This window comes from Salvelinus namaycush, chromosome 15 (assembly GCF_016432855.1).
Source record: "Salvelinus namaycush isolate Seneca chromosome 15, SaNama_1.0, whole genome shotgun sequence".
Classification (NCBI taxonomy): domain Eukaryota; kingdom Metazoa; phylum Chordata; class Actinopteri; order Salmoniformes; family Salmonidae; genus Salvelinus; species Salvelinus namaycush.
This window is the reverse complement of record NC_052321.1, coordinates 38,567,597-38,581,618: the sequence shown is the minus strand read 5'-3', so window position 1 is coordinate 38,581,618 and position 14,022 is coordinate 38,567,597. Positions and strand designations below refer to the sequence as shown.

The 14,022-nt window shown below is 39.8% G+C and overlaps 1 protein-coding gene across 1 annotated transcript; it reads left to right on the top strand.

Annotated features, from left to right (window-relative positions):
- The first annotated feature begins 237 nt into the window (after positions 1 to 237).
- LOC120060516 (thioredoxin-related transmembrane protein 1-like) lies at positions 238 to 13,396 on the top strand. Its single transcript, XM_039009887.1, has 8 exons — positions 238 to 471; positions 3,131 to 3,246; positions 3,704 to 3,749; positions 4,233 to 4,361; positions 7,425 to 7,470; positions 9,331 to 9,432; positions 9,775 to 9,841; positions 10,171 to 13,396. Exons 1-8 carry the CDS (start codon positions 269 to 271, stop codon positions 10,386 to 10,388), a joined length of 927 nt encoding a protein of 308 aa, XP_038865815.1. The 5' UTR covers positions 238 to 268; the 3' UTR covers positions 10,389 to 13,396.
- Positions 13,397 to 14,022: the final 626 nt, after the last annotated feature.

The window sequence follows — 14,022 nt, the reverse complement described above, 5'->3', positions numbered from 1 at the left end:
TCGTGTAATGCAAAAAAATAAAAAGTAGAGGGTTGCCACTAGTTACCACAGACACAAAGTCAAAATATCGTGAAAATGTTATTAGTTTTTTAAAATGTAAGGTTAGAGTTAGACATCATGTTAGCAGTGTGGTTAAGGTCAGGTTCAAATCTGATTTTAAGAAGAGAAATTGTATAAATAGGCTGGGTTTAGCCATAATTATGACTTTGTGACTGTAGTAACTAACAACGACCGAAGTAGAGACGGGCGACGACGAGTTGACCTAAACATGGCGCCCTTGCTGGATCATAAAATCGGCGATGCTATGTTTTCTTCTTTACCTTTGCGATCAAAATCGATTCTCCTAACATGTTCACTAATTTTGGTTATTTACTTGACGTCGCAGCCAGCTTTGGCCAAACCGAGTAGCCTCAAAGAGATCACTGACGGAAACTGGGAAGACATCTTGGCAGGGGAATGGATGATTGAATTGTAAGTACAGCTAGTAAGCATGCTACGCTAACTGCTTAGCTAGCCATACAGCTACGTTGTTCTACAATAGTCCGTTTTTTGTAGTCTTGAATCGGCACGTGTTGATCTTCAGACCACACCTAATCACCTAGTTCTGATCTTGATAAGCTAGCGTAGCCTTGGCTTTAGAACGTTCGCTACATTGTTGCATAGGCTTGCAGCTAGGAATCTAAATGAAATGCTTTCAAGTACACACGATAATCAGGTCCAATGAGGTGGAAAGTTAGCGTTTGGCTGCTGGATACTGAGTATTGTTGTTAGGTGTCTACACAGAATTAACAGTGTTTCCTCTAGGAATTCTTTAAGCAACGGTGGCAAACTTAGTGGGGGTGGGAGGCACCATATTAAAAAAAAAAAGTAGACACCCTCTTGGCCACTGAGACAATTGCTGTTTTCAAGCTAATTTCCTGTCATTTTGTCATGGGGCAGAGAGATGTGCCGTTTTAAAGCCATTTTCTACACATTTTGCTATGGCGTATGCTGTGTTCTGCTATCTGAGTGACTCAAACATTATAACAAAATCTATGGGGCGCCATGACATTTTTGGAATTCCCAACAGAGATCATTGCAGCACGGTCTGCATTCTTCATTGAGACCACACACATACTATTCACACTTGATTTTTACACTCCCAACTATGAGATGAAATGTAAACTACTTTAACTTCAGGCAGCAAATTCTGAGAATGTGAATAATGCGACAAAGATGTGCTTTTATTACAGTAGTGAGGCTAATGCGTAGAACGCAGAAAGACTAACATTTCCAAATAATCTGCGGGACAACAAAAATGTGTTCATCCCAGAGTTGTCTGTCTTGACTGCCCGCTCCCAACAGCAGCATGAAAAATGCAGACCACTCTGCAATGATCTGTCGAGATCCGCATGTCACAGGCCTCTACATTATGGTGTAGTTGAGGAAATCTGAGATTGCTACATCCATTTTTTTTTATTTTTTTTAACTTAGGTTAATGGTAGCTATGGACTCTCGAAGAATATAACTTTAGTTCAACTGTCTAACCCCATTAAAACCCCAAATAAAGCTTGTTTTACTTCATTAATTGTAAACAGACACTGTATAGCTTGCTTTTAGCTGTTCTGTTTACCGAAAAAGGTGACTTTGTTGTTATTTGAACTGCAGATAGGTTATGTATAGCTCTCAAAGCCTTCTCCGTAGGGTTTTCAGCTGTTAGTTTCTCCCACGATTGGCTGCATGTGGTCTACAAATCCGACACTGTATTTTAACGTTTAGAAACATCAATAATAATCATCGCTTGCAAAAAGTTTTTTAAACATACACTACCGTTCAAAAGTTTGGGGTCACTTAGAAATGTCCTTGTTTTTGAAAGAAAAGCACTTTTTTCCCCTCCATTAAAATAACATCAAATTGATCAGAAGAACAATGTAGACATTGTTCATGTTGTAAATGACTATTGTAGCTGGAAATGGCTGATTTTGAGTGGAATATCTACAGAGGCCCATTATCAGCAACCATCACTCCTGTGTTCCAATGGCACGTTGTGTTAGCTAATCCAAGTTTGTCATTTAAAAGGCTAATTGATCATTAGAAAACCCTTTTGCAATTATGTTAGCACAGCTGGAAACTGTTGTGCTGATTTAAAGAAGCAATAAAACTGGCCGACTTTAGACTAGTTGAGTATCTGGAGCATCAGCATTTGTGGGTTTGATTAGTCTCAAAATGGACAGAAACAAAGAACTTTCTTCTGAAACTCGTCAGTCTATTCTTGTTCTGAGAAATGAAGGCTATTCCATTCAAGAAATTGCCAAGAAACTGAAGATCTTGTACAACGCTGTGTACTACTCCCTTCACAGAACAGCGCAAACTGTCTCTAACCAGAATAGAGTGGGAGGCCCCGGTGCACATTAACAATGTCTACACGGTTTCTGATCAATTTGATGTTATTTTAATGGACAAAAAGTGCTTTTCAAAAACAAGGACATTTCAAAGTGAACCCACTACCGTTCAAAAGTTTATGCTTTCATATCAGCCCAAAATAATCTTTCAAATTCAAAGATATACTTACTGTAGCAGTTTTGCACAGATCCATATGCTGTGTGTGCCTCCAGTTGAACTACACTTCTTTACCAGTTACTTACACACAGGTGTTTGGAGCCCGCTAGATAGCTAATTAGCACAGGTTGTCTTTTGTCAACAAGCACTGTAACATGGAGATGTGGCCGTGTGGGAACTCTAACCCTATAAAGGTGTGTATGAAGTAATTATTTCTCGCTAATATGAAAGAAATGTTTTGTATGTTTCCAAAACCGTACCCCAAGCGATGCATTTTAACGTTCATAATGAGCATTGGGGCTCTTAACAAAAGTCCCCCGCCAGAAGATACTATCGTCCATGGGAGCTAAAGGTGGTTAGCGTCAATGAATGGGGTAGGTTGTGTTGACCTAGCTACGGTATACTTCAGTGTCCATATGAAGAACTCAGATTTTTACAATCCTAGATATGGTTAATGTTGCTCATTCATAACATGTTGACAACTGCTACCATTGAATCTTGTGTAGTCGTGTCAGCTTATTTTGTTTGAAAACTGTCTAGCTAATGTTATTGTCATGCCAATGTTTGGCCCCAACTCACTCTTCCCCGGCAGCTTTGCCCCCTGGTGTCCAGCGTGCCAGCAGCTCCAACCCATGTGGAATGAGTTTGCCGACTGGGGGGAGGACATGGGTGTCAACATAGCGAAAGTGGATGTTACTGAACAGCCTGGTATGTATACTCTCCTTCCCTGGCTGACTGCCTGCCTGACCGTCTGCTTGTCAATTACTTCCCTTTTCACGTTTCACAGAGCTCCGTGATAAAGTTTCCCCTAGGTACAGAACTGGGATCAGCTCCCTATCCCCCAATCCTAACCTTAACTATTAGTAGGGAAAATGCTAAACTGACCCAAGATCACTGTTTATGGGCAACTGTACCCTACTCCTTTCATAGATAAATTAGGTGGGGAGGGGTCAGAAAGCTTTGTATTAAGGCCCTGGCTGTTTCCCACAACACCCACTATGTTTTGTAGTGTAGACAATGCATGTCATTTTATCTAGCTATAGTCCATTATTACCAGGTTTGTGTAGACCTCCTGTAATATTAGTCAAGAACAAGATGATGTTGGTGTCATTCAGAGATATTAAGCCATATTCACTAACATTCTGCTCTCCTTCCCGCACCTTAGGTTTGAGTGGACGATTCATTATCACTTCACTTCCGACCATCTACCAGTAAGTTCTCTCTTCCGTTACCCTGAAGTCACTGTATGTCTCATATCCTGTTCTTCTCACAGATGCATGCCAACAAACCTCAACTGCCAACCACTCTATGTAGACGGCACTCGGTCTCATCAGTAAATGTGATCATTTCAGTTTATAACCCTCACTGGAATGTGAGAGGCTGTTAGATGGCTTCAGACTTTGTCTGGGAAGACGAAATGTTACTGTTTCTTTCTCATGTCTCTCTTTTTGTTGCTACTGCTGTGATCCTACGCCCAGTTTAGACACTAGCTTCCTATGTCGCTATAAAAGTAAATGATTGTCAATGGTAAAACTGTAAATATATATAACCCTATAGCTTAGTGGCGCAATAGGCAAATAAACTACTTCTGTCCTTATTGTGGTTAATGCCACTATTGGCTTGTTAACCTGTCTTCAATTGTGTGCTATATTTCTATAACTGTGTGTGTGTGTGTGTGTGTGTGTGTGAATCAGCTGTAAGGATGGTGTGTTCAGGAGGTACCAGGGGGCTCGCACCAAAGATGACTTCCTAAGCTTTATTGATGAGAAGAAGTGGCAGGGCATTGAACCGGTGTCGTCCTGGTTTGGACCATCTTCCTTCATGTGAGTGGATTGTTTGAGCGTCAGTCTCCTCTCCAGACTGGATCGTTCTGTGTGAAACTTCAACTAAATCCGTTTTGGATCTTTCTGAAATGTAATGAAAAGGTCAACTCGAGATGGGGATGGGCATGAGTAATCAAGAACTCGAGTACTCAAACTAACAACTCTATCTTTAACCAGAGATAAAAAATAATTATAATACTGTAAAACTATTTGGTTGAAAGTTTGTCTTGAAGACAACGTTAATTTGCTTTGACTCTAGTGTTCCATTTGTACATATGCATTTGAGGGACCAAAAAATATAAGCCAAGCATCAGAGTTATGTTCCCTGAATTCCCTTTCCCTCCGTGTCTCACGCCCTCCCTCTACTTCTGCGCCTACAGAAGTAAAAGCCTAATTTAAAAAATGTATCTAACTGACGAGATACACAAGCTACATTCCTTGCCAAATTATAGTTTTATCACAAAATCAAACTGGTTGACTGAAGTAGGGATATGTGTTCCAACAATGAGCTGCAGTTTTGGAATAATTGCGTCATTTTCTGCTTAGGCTATATTCCGGTTGTCACTAGTTACCACAGCCACAAAGTCAAAATTGGCTGTATCGTAAAAAATTATGAAAACAAGTGTTATTTTTGGTCTTAATTTAAGGTTAGTTATAAGGTTAACGGTGTGGTTAGGTTTAAAATCATATTAAGATGCAAAATTTTACAAACAGGCAGGGTTTATGACTTTGTGGCTGTGGTGACCCTACTTTGTCAACTGCTAGTGGCCTTTAGAATTGGTTAGCCTAGGCTACTAAACATAGACAGGTTCCACACTGGAAATATGCAAAAACATTAGTTTGATAAAGACAATGTGTATTTTCATCAATCATTAAGCCTACTCACCAAACATATTTTGGCCATAATTCATCTCCATGCAGTGTTCAATGTAGAATTGTTAATCTACGTAGAAAATTCCACAGAACAGGCATAATAAACTCAATTGAACATCTGTATATTGAAAAGAAGACAGATTGGTTTGTAAACCTGCAATGTATTTCTGCAAAACTGTTGCAATATATATATATATATATATATATATATATTTTTTTTTTTATGTAAAATTTAATGTTTTTACAATAAACTAGTTGTCTTGACTGTGATTAGGGCTCGGGATATAACAACGTCTTGTCTGCTAAATTAACAAAACAAGGCTATGCCATTGTACAGTCAAAGGCTTCTACACGCAAGCGCCACACTGCTGAGGTAACTACCTTTTTGAAGATTGTGTTCAACGCTATAATATAATACACCTGTCAGCAACAGGTGTGGTTGAAATAGCCAAATCCACTAATTTGAAGGGGTGTCCAGATATTTTTGTGCATGAGGCAATTAGTATTTGTTATCTGTAGTGGTTATTATAAATTGGGCATTGTTGCTCACTGTTGGCGTATAGATAAATTAGAAATGTATTTTCCAGTGCCGGCCTTAAAAAAATCTTCCGACAGGTCAAATGCCCATTCCTGTTTAGAGCAGTGATCAGCAAACATTTTTGTAGAAAAGCCAACGGTAAAGCCTTGTCAGAGTTTCTAAACTCAGAGGCGCAACATCACGAGACTTCCGGGAACGGTGGCAAAACAGGCCAAGCAGACCAGGCCGGGGTTTGAGAAGTGAAAAAAATTCTTCCTTGGTTGTTAATTTTCTCAATCTAAAGGCACAACCTAGATTCAAGCCACAGTCTTAAATAGTTGAACGGTAATTACTCCAAACTCGCGAAAGTGTCAAACTGACATGTTAACATTTTCATCAAAAACGACTTTATATCGAAGGAGTGCCTTTGATTTGATCGCCTGTGCAGTTTGGCGCGAGATGACCGCTAGACCCGATGACGTGTTTCTGAGCTTAGCTATCCAACGTCGCCATGACATCACCTACAAGTGTGATTGGGGATTTCTATTGGAGAAGCAGTTTCTGCCTATCTCAGTGTACTGTTGTTGTTTTTTTTCATCTTGTGCTGTTGGCGGTAGGTGCAATTGATTCCTACTAGGTGCAATTGATTCCTACTAGGTGCAATTGATTCCTACTAGGTGCAATTGATTCCTACTAGGTGCGAAGGGCTTTGGAAAAGTGTTCCCATTTTAACCATTACATTTTATTTTTTTTAAATCAAGTGCACCTACTGCGCTGGCCAATCAGATCAAATCACAGTGCTTACAGTATCAAACTTTTTTGTGGATACTAACTTAACTTTTAAAAACCATAACCAGAGAGAGACTGTCAGAGTACAGCAAAGAGCTGCTGTTTTTATGAGTGAGATCATGTGTATCAATAGGCTTACGTTTTTGTTATTAGCGGCTCGTAGTGTTTAGTTTGATATCGTGGAATATTTCACTTTCTCTGATCATAGGAACAACAACCTCATTCCTGCTGAGCTGTTTTTATTACATTAATGGTGCATAGACTTAAAAAAAATTTAAAGCCACGTTTAAAAAAAATAATTGCTTTTTGACTGCGAAAGTAATCTTGACTCAGAGGTTGGTGACTGCTTTAGAGGGAGGATGTTTCATACGTATTTGTAGTTTCGGTCCAAAGGGATTGTTGCGATATTTAAGACTATAACATGAGTGACTGTACCCAGTATGTGATATAGGGGTAGTTGACTCTACATGGAAATGTATGGTAGTTGTCTCATGAAGACCGCATCTTATTTTTACTCATTCTTAACCACAATTGTTCTTATCAGTGACACACACTACACTACACTTCAGAACCACAGGAAATATCAAATACTACACTCCAACCTCTCCTGGTAGTTACTTGCCACTTAGTTTTAGACATATAACCAGCAGACCCAAATGGCACCCTACTCCCTATGTAGTGCACTACTTTTGACCATAGCCCTGGTCAAAAGTAGAGCCCTATATAGGAAATAGGGTGCCATTTGGGATGCATCCATGCTTATTTCTCCCTCTGTCAGCCATTCTGACACTTTAACCTGGTTACAGTCTTTGTTTTTGGCTGTTGATTATTAGATTCTCATTAAAAAGTCTTAAAGGTATTTATTCCTTTTCTTTCCTCTGCAGGATGAACACAATGTCAGCTCTCTTCAAGTTGTCAATGTTCATTCGGGTGAGTCCTGCTGTTGCCTTCTCCCTGCGTGCTGTTAGACCCAATTCGTACCACACTTTGGAACAAGGCCTTTAGCGTTCTGGTCATTAAGTATTCATAACCCTTGACTTATTCCACATTTTGTGTTACAGCCTGAATTCAAAATTAATTCTCACCAATCATGTATTTAGAAATTAACAAATGTATTAAATGACATATAGAAATATCTCATTTACATGTTAGAATCATCTTTGGCAGTGATTACAGCTCTGAGTCTTTCTAGTTAAATCTCTAAGAGCTTTGTACAATATTTGTCCAATTTGGTTGTTGAACATTGCTGGACATCCATTTAAGTCGTGCCATAGATTTTCAAGCAGAATTAATTCAAAACTGTAACTCGCCCACTCAAGAACATTCACGGTCATGTTGTTAAGCAACTCCAGTGTAGATTTGGTCTTGTGTTTTTAGGTTATTGTCCTGCTGAAGGGTGAGTTCATCACCCAGTGTCTGGTGGAAAGCAGACTGAACCAGGTTTTCCTCTAGGATTTTGCCTGTGCTTAGCTCCATTCTGTAATTTTTTTTTATCCTGTAAAAACTCTCCAGTCCTTAGCATACATTACAAGCATACTCATAACATGATGGAGCCACCACTATGCTTAAATATGGCATGGTACTCCATAATATGTTGTATTAGATTTGCCCCAAACACAACACTTAGTATTCATGACAAATTCAATTGCCACTTTTTTTTTTTTTGCAGTTTTATTTTTAGGGCCTTGTTGCAAACAGGATGCATGTTTTGGAATATTTGTTTTCTGTACAGGTTTCATTTTCACTCTGTCAATTAGGTTAGTATTTTGGAGTAGCTACAATGATGTTGATCTATCCTCAGTTTTCGCCTATTACAGCCATTAAACTCTAACTGTTTTAAAGTCACCACATTGGCCCCACCGTGAAATCCCTGAGTGGTTTCCTTCCTCTCTGGCAACTGAGTTAAGGACGCCTGTATCTTTGTAGTGACTGGGTGTATTGATAGTCCATCCAAAGTGTAATTAAAAACTTCACCGTGCTCAAAGAAATATTCAATGTCTGCTATAATATTTTTTTTTTTTTACCATTCTACCAATAGGCCCTTTGCGTGGCATTGGAAAACCTCCCTGGTCTTTGGTTGAATCTGTGTTTGAAATTCACTGCTCAACTGAGGGATCTTACATATAATTAATTTTGTGTGGGGTACAGAGACGAGGTAGTCATTTAAAAAATCATGGTAAACACTATTGCACACAGTGATTCCATGCAACTTATGTGACTTGTTAAGCACCTTTTTTACTCCTGAACTTATTTAGGCTTGCCATAACAAAGGGGTTGAATACTTATTGACTAGAGACATTTCAGCTTTTCATTTCTATTTAACTTATACAAATTTCTAAAAACCTAATTCCACTTTGACATTATGGGGTATTGTGAATTTAATCCCTTTTAATTGAGTTTGACTCTTGAGCTCTAGGCTGTATTTTGTTCTCCCGGCTTGCTAAAATGCATTATTTTTGAATTTCCACAGCATGTGGGTTCTCTCTCCCATCCCCCTCATGTATAGACTCTAGAAAATTCCACTTTGACATTATGGGGTATTGAGTAGGACAGTGACTAAAAACCTAATTTGAATCCATTTTAAATATTGGCTATAACAACTAAATGTGGAAAAAGTTGAGGGGTGTGAATACTTTCTGAATGCACCCGTATAGGGAATAGCTGCCACTTGAGACACACTTTCACATGATTTGTGAACAATTTTAAGAGAATGTTCTTAAACATGGTCAGGGTGGTTTGACTTACTTTAACTTACCTTTTATTGCGTTCCTGTTGTCCTTTCCCCTCCAGCGTTGCCATAACTACCTGACAGAGCAGTTGGGTATTCCAGTGTGGGGCTCCTATATCATCTTTGGACTGGCCACACTCTTCTCTGGCCTAGCCCTGGGACTGGTACGTTAAAGTCATACTCATTGATATCTGATCCCTATGTATTCTGTCTTTGTTTGATTTTAATTTGCACCGAGAATTAGATTTTACTTGCACTTTGATTTGAATGTACTTATAATGTAAGGTGTCCTGAAAGGCATCTGTCAACGTATTATTTAGTAGTATGTGCATACCCTCCGTAGTGGGCCACCTATTAAAAATTGAAACAATGGCGCAATGTAGGAAAAATGTATGACTTTGGATGTTATTGGAGGCAAAGAGCGCAAGAGATCAATATCTTACAGTAACATCAAGTCTGCTCTCCTCGATAACCTAACCAGCCTCCCTTGTGCCTCCTCTTCCCAGATACTGGTGTTCATAGCCGATTTTGTCTTCCCATCACGACGCTTTAACTCCCCAAACTACTACCAGAGTGAGTATGAGATGACAGAGAATCCATGTTCACGCGAATGTAGCTTTGTGAAATATGTAGCACTGTTTATGTGCCGACATTAAGCAAGAGCTCTTAGACAAGTTATAGAGGAAGAATACATGTAATCATTTATCGTCAACATTTATTTCGGAGAATGGACATTCGTCTTTTTTGTATTCCTCCTAAGTTGTGACCCAGCGACATAATCATGTGTGCATATATGTTTTAGTTTAGGCGCAATGGCATGGAGTGTGCGATATGTAATGTAACATATTTGTTAATTGTCATGTACTGTTATTCATATTGCCTTTGTCACTTTCCTGTTCCAGAGAAACAGACGATGGAACAAGCCAGGCTTATTCAGCAGCTGGAGGAAGAGCAGGAGGCGGATGGAGAGGAGGATGACGATGACGATGAAGATGAACAGGAGGAGGTCTGGAGGCGATTGTCTCCAGGTGGCCGTCCCGAGGCCAGAGGGCCGGGTTACCCAGAGGAGGCCTTGCGAAAGAGGGTGGTTGGCAACCGTGAGGAGGAGGAGGACTCCTAGAGGCCTGGAGGGGAACTGCAGATGCCGCCTAACGCCCATGGGAGACGCAGCGATGATGGGGAAGCAGCCCGGTTCGGGGCCTGGGCTCATATATATGATTTACATGAGCAGGGGTGACTGATCCTAGATCACCAATCCTACTCTTTCATGCTTTATGAATATTAGACCTGCAGCAGAGTTCACAGCTTACACAGTCGACGTCGTACTTCCTGTATTCTCCCTCTGCTTCACCGGGAGTGCTCTGGATTCTGACTGCTCTGCTTTCACCACAGGCAGTCTCCTGGACTGGAGGTGCTACTGTACACTCACAACACTAGGGTCGTGTTCATTGGCTATCTTTTGAAGAGAACAGACTGGGAACAGGCAGGGTTTATCCAAATTTGTCCAATCTAAAATGCTCATTTTCCTTTTCCATTGCGTGCCCTAATGAATCAATTTTTAAATTGGGTGTGGTTTAGGTATGGAGTTCAGTAGAAATGGGCCCCCCAAAAAATTGGCCACTTTTATGCTATGCATTTAGTTTTTATTGAATCTTTGTGTGTTGATTCATGTTTAACAAATGATATACAGCTTGTGTTTTGCGCATTTCATTGTATGATATATTCCATGTGATCTAATATGTACTTGTGTTTTTCTCCTTTTCACCATCTCAGAAATCCCATAATTTATTTTCATCCAAGTCTTCCATGACAGACCGTGCATCCACCCACCATGCTACTCCATAGTGGTTTAGAATGGTTAAATATTGTGCAGAAGTACATCTGGATCCTCAACTGCACCCTCATGAGTGTAGTTGGCAAGCTTTTATACAGGAACCTGTGATCAAATCTCTTCGGGGTAGGGACTCTCCATGTTTCCATTTGGTCTTTAATCAGCAATTGCACAAAGGTGTTGACTTGAGTTACAATGCTCTGCTCTGGCTCTACAAGACTGGATGGTTTAATCTCTGCTGCCTGTGTGTTTTATTAAGTTTCACACCAATGTATGAAGGATTGTGGTGCTAAATCTCCCTGGTGAATGTTGTTCAGTATGGATTATTAAAGAGCAACTGAACGTATTAAGGAATTTATCCTTTTAAAAACGGCTGGTGTGGCATTGGTATAACTCAAACATTTATTCTAGTGTCAAAATTGACTATAAAGTGTAAATGGGATCATTTCGCTCCTGAAGTCAGTCTCGTCCATAGCAGGTTTGCGAGATGATTAGGAAAAAATGGTGTGTCGTGGAATGAAGGGTTCATTTCAATCCTGCCCTCAAGTAATCAATTTGGAGCACAATGCCATGGTCAATTTGGTTTGACATTCGATATCCTTATGGGGCTAGTTAGAATTACACAAGGTACATGGGAAAATATTTTAAAATATCAATACCGCCAGATTTCAATTACTTAAATGTTAAATCAACAGTAAATTGTAGAAATATATAGAAAGCATTTGAGGCAACTAAAAGGTGTGCAATATGAAAATTATGTACAATTTACATGTCTAATTTATCGTCTATCACTATCTATCACTATCCCATACGGCGGCTCATAATTGACCCAGCGTCGTCCAGGTTTAGCCGGGGTAGGCCGTCATTGTAAATAAGAATTTATTCTTAACTCACTTGTCTAGTTAAATAAAAGGTTACATTTAAAACAATGAGAAGAAAAATAGCACCAACAATAGGATATCCAAAGTCAAACCAATTTTGTGCCGGCTGAAGTTTGTTTGCTTGCTAGTCTAGGCTACTCCCAGATACAAGATCTGGTTTGACGGTTTCAAGTTATCTAGAAGGGTGAGTAACTGTGTACTGTTTTGTCAGAGTGAAAGTACAAACACTTACCTCATTCGAGCACCCACATCAAAACATGCCTCCATAACCCAGGTCTTGTTCTCAGTTGCATTTACCGAATGATGAGAATTGAAACCGAGGCTAAATCAGGAAGTTCAGCTTCGCTTTAATACTGACTTCATAAACAAGTGGTAATTAGCAGTTGTGAAGTCGTAAATACCAGTTGGATGCATGCATGTGTTTTAAACTTGTTGAGAAACGCTGATTGGTTAATGGCCAACAAGCGGTGTCAACCATAAACAAAAAGTACAGCTATCATGCTTGTGAACAAGTTGTAATGTTCAAAAAAAAGATTTATTTACATATTTTTTTGCATTTAATTGCTGAAATGGTAAGTTATCGAGGTCATATTCTTAGTAGGTGACGCCAGCATGTGGGAGAAGTCGGAGCTCAGGGATGATAGACGAGTTTCCCGCTAGTAATTAGCAGTTGGAGAGGTGTTCAAGCGGATTTTTCCTAACAGGGCCATACTGTGGCGCGTTCACAACACCAACCTGTTACAAAGATATTGTGCTGTAAAATGTAAATAACCTTGTTTTGTCAATCTCCACTGTAAAGCTAATATCCACCCCTTTGTAAAGCTGGCAGTGGACTGTAATTTTGGATTTGTATCTTATGTTGTGTTCACCTGTGTGTGATGTTTTTCCATATTAATCAGAACGGTTTATTATTATTGATTGGTAATGGGCTGTCATGTCAGTCAGCCATCAGACACAATGCATGCCCGGCGTTACAGCTACAATTATTAAGGGAGTTCTTTAATAGCCTGGTCCCAGATCAGTTTGTGCTGTCTTGCCAACTCCTATGGTCACTCTGGCTCTTCTATTTTGGACAAACTATGGGTGTTTCTCAATATGCATACTACTGTGCTCCTCACTCCCATGCTCCTAGTGCAGTCTTTTGAGGGCATTCTCTCTTTATTAGGACGAGAGTGTGGAAACGCATACATTTTACATTTGAGAAGCGCTGCACACTCCCGTGCTACTGCATTACCTTTGACCTTTTTACAGTAAATTGTGTCATCAACATGTCGGCTGCTCATCTACAGTATGCTGGACTTTCCTGGATCACAGCTACCCTTGATAACATGTAATATGTCAAACATTTGTAGATCTGAACATCAGATTCCGTTTAATATTGCATTATTGTCAGTAAAGCAATTGAGACTTTTTAAATCTGTTTTGTGTTTTGTATTATTTAGCTCCATAGAGATTTGGAAGTAAAGACCAACAAAATCCAACTTATCACATGGAATGTGCATGGACTCCATGATGAGGAGAGGAAAAAAAGCATGAGAAAAGAGGAGCTGGGTTGGAGAGGCCTATGCTGCCGGCCACTGTAGTAACAGCAGAGGTGTGGTGCAGGTATAGGGTGCCCCCTGGCAGAAAAGACAGAACTAGACATCGCATGGTGATCCTAGTCACCTAGTCACCGTGCTTCTGCATTGCTTGCTGTTTGGGGTTTTAGGCTGTGTTTCTGTACAGCACTTAGTGACATCGGCTGATGTAAAAAGGGCTTTATAAATACATTTGATTGAATCATTTGTGCCAGGTGTGATATCCCTCCTAAACAGCTCGGGCTAATGTTCCTATCGACCCAGTAAGGCCAGCAGGCTAGTCTCTTTTTATTGGTATGTAACTGTTATGAATGTTGTATTGTCCATTTGTTTTCTACTGTATTTAAACGCCATTTTAAACGTGTACATGATACTACAACAAAATGTCCCCATGGGGACAAAGTCAGTAAGTAAGATATGTAATCATCCTGATAAATAAGAATACAGAATTTTCCCATATCTCAG

Coding starts and splice junctions, on each gene's coding strand:
- LOC120060516 (XM_039009887.1), top strand. CDS start 269: ATGGCGCCCTTGCTGGATCATAAAATCGGCGATGCTATGTTTTCTTCT. Junction 3,247..3,703: donor GGATGTTACTGAACAGCCTG/GTATGTATACTC, acceptor CCCGCACCTTAG/GTTTGAGTGGACGATTCATT. Junction 9,842..10,170: donor CTCCCCAAACTACTACCAGA/GTGAGTATGAGA, acceptor TTCCTGTTCCAG/AGAAACAGACGATGGAACAA.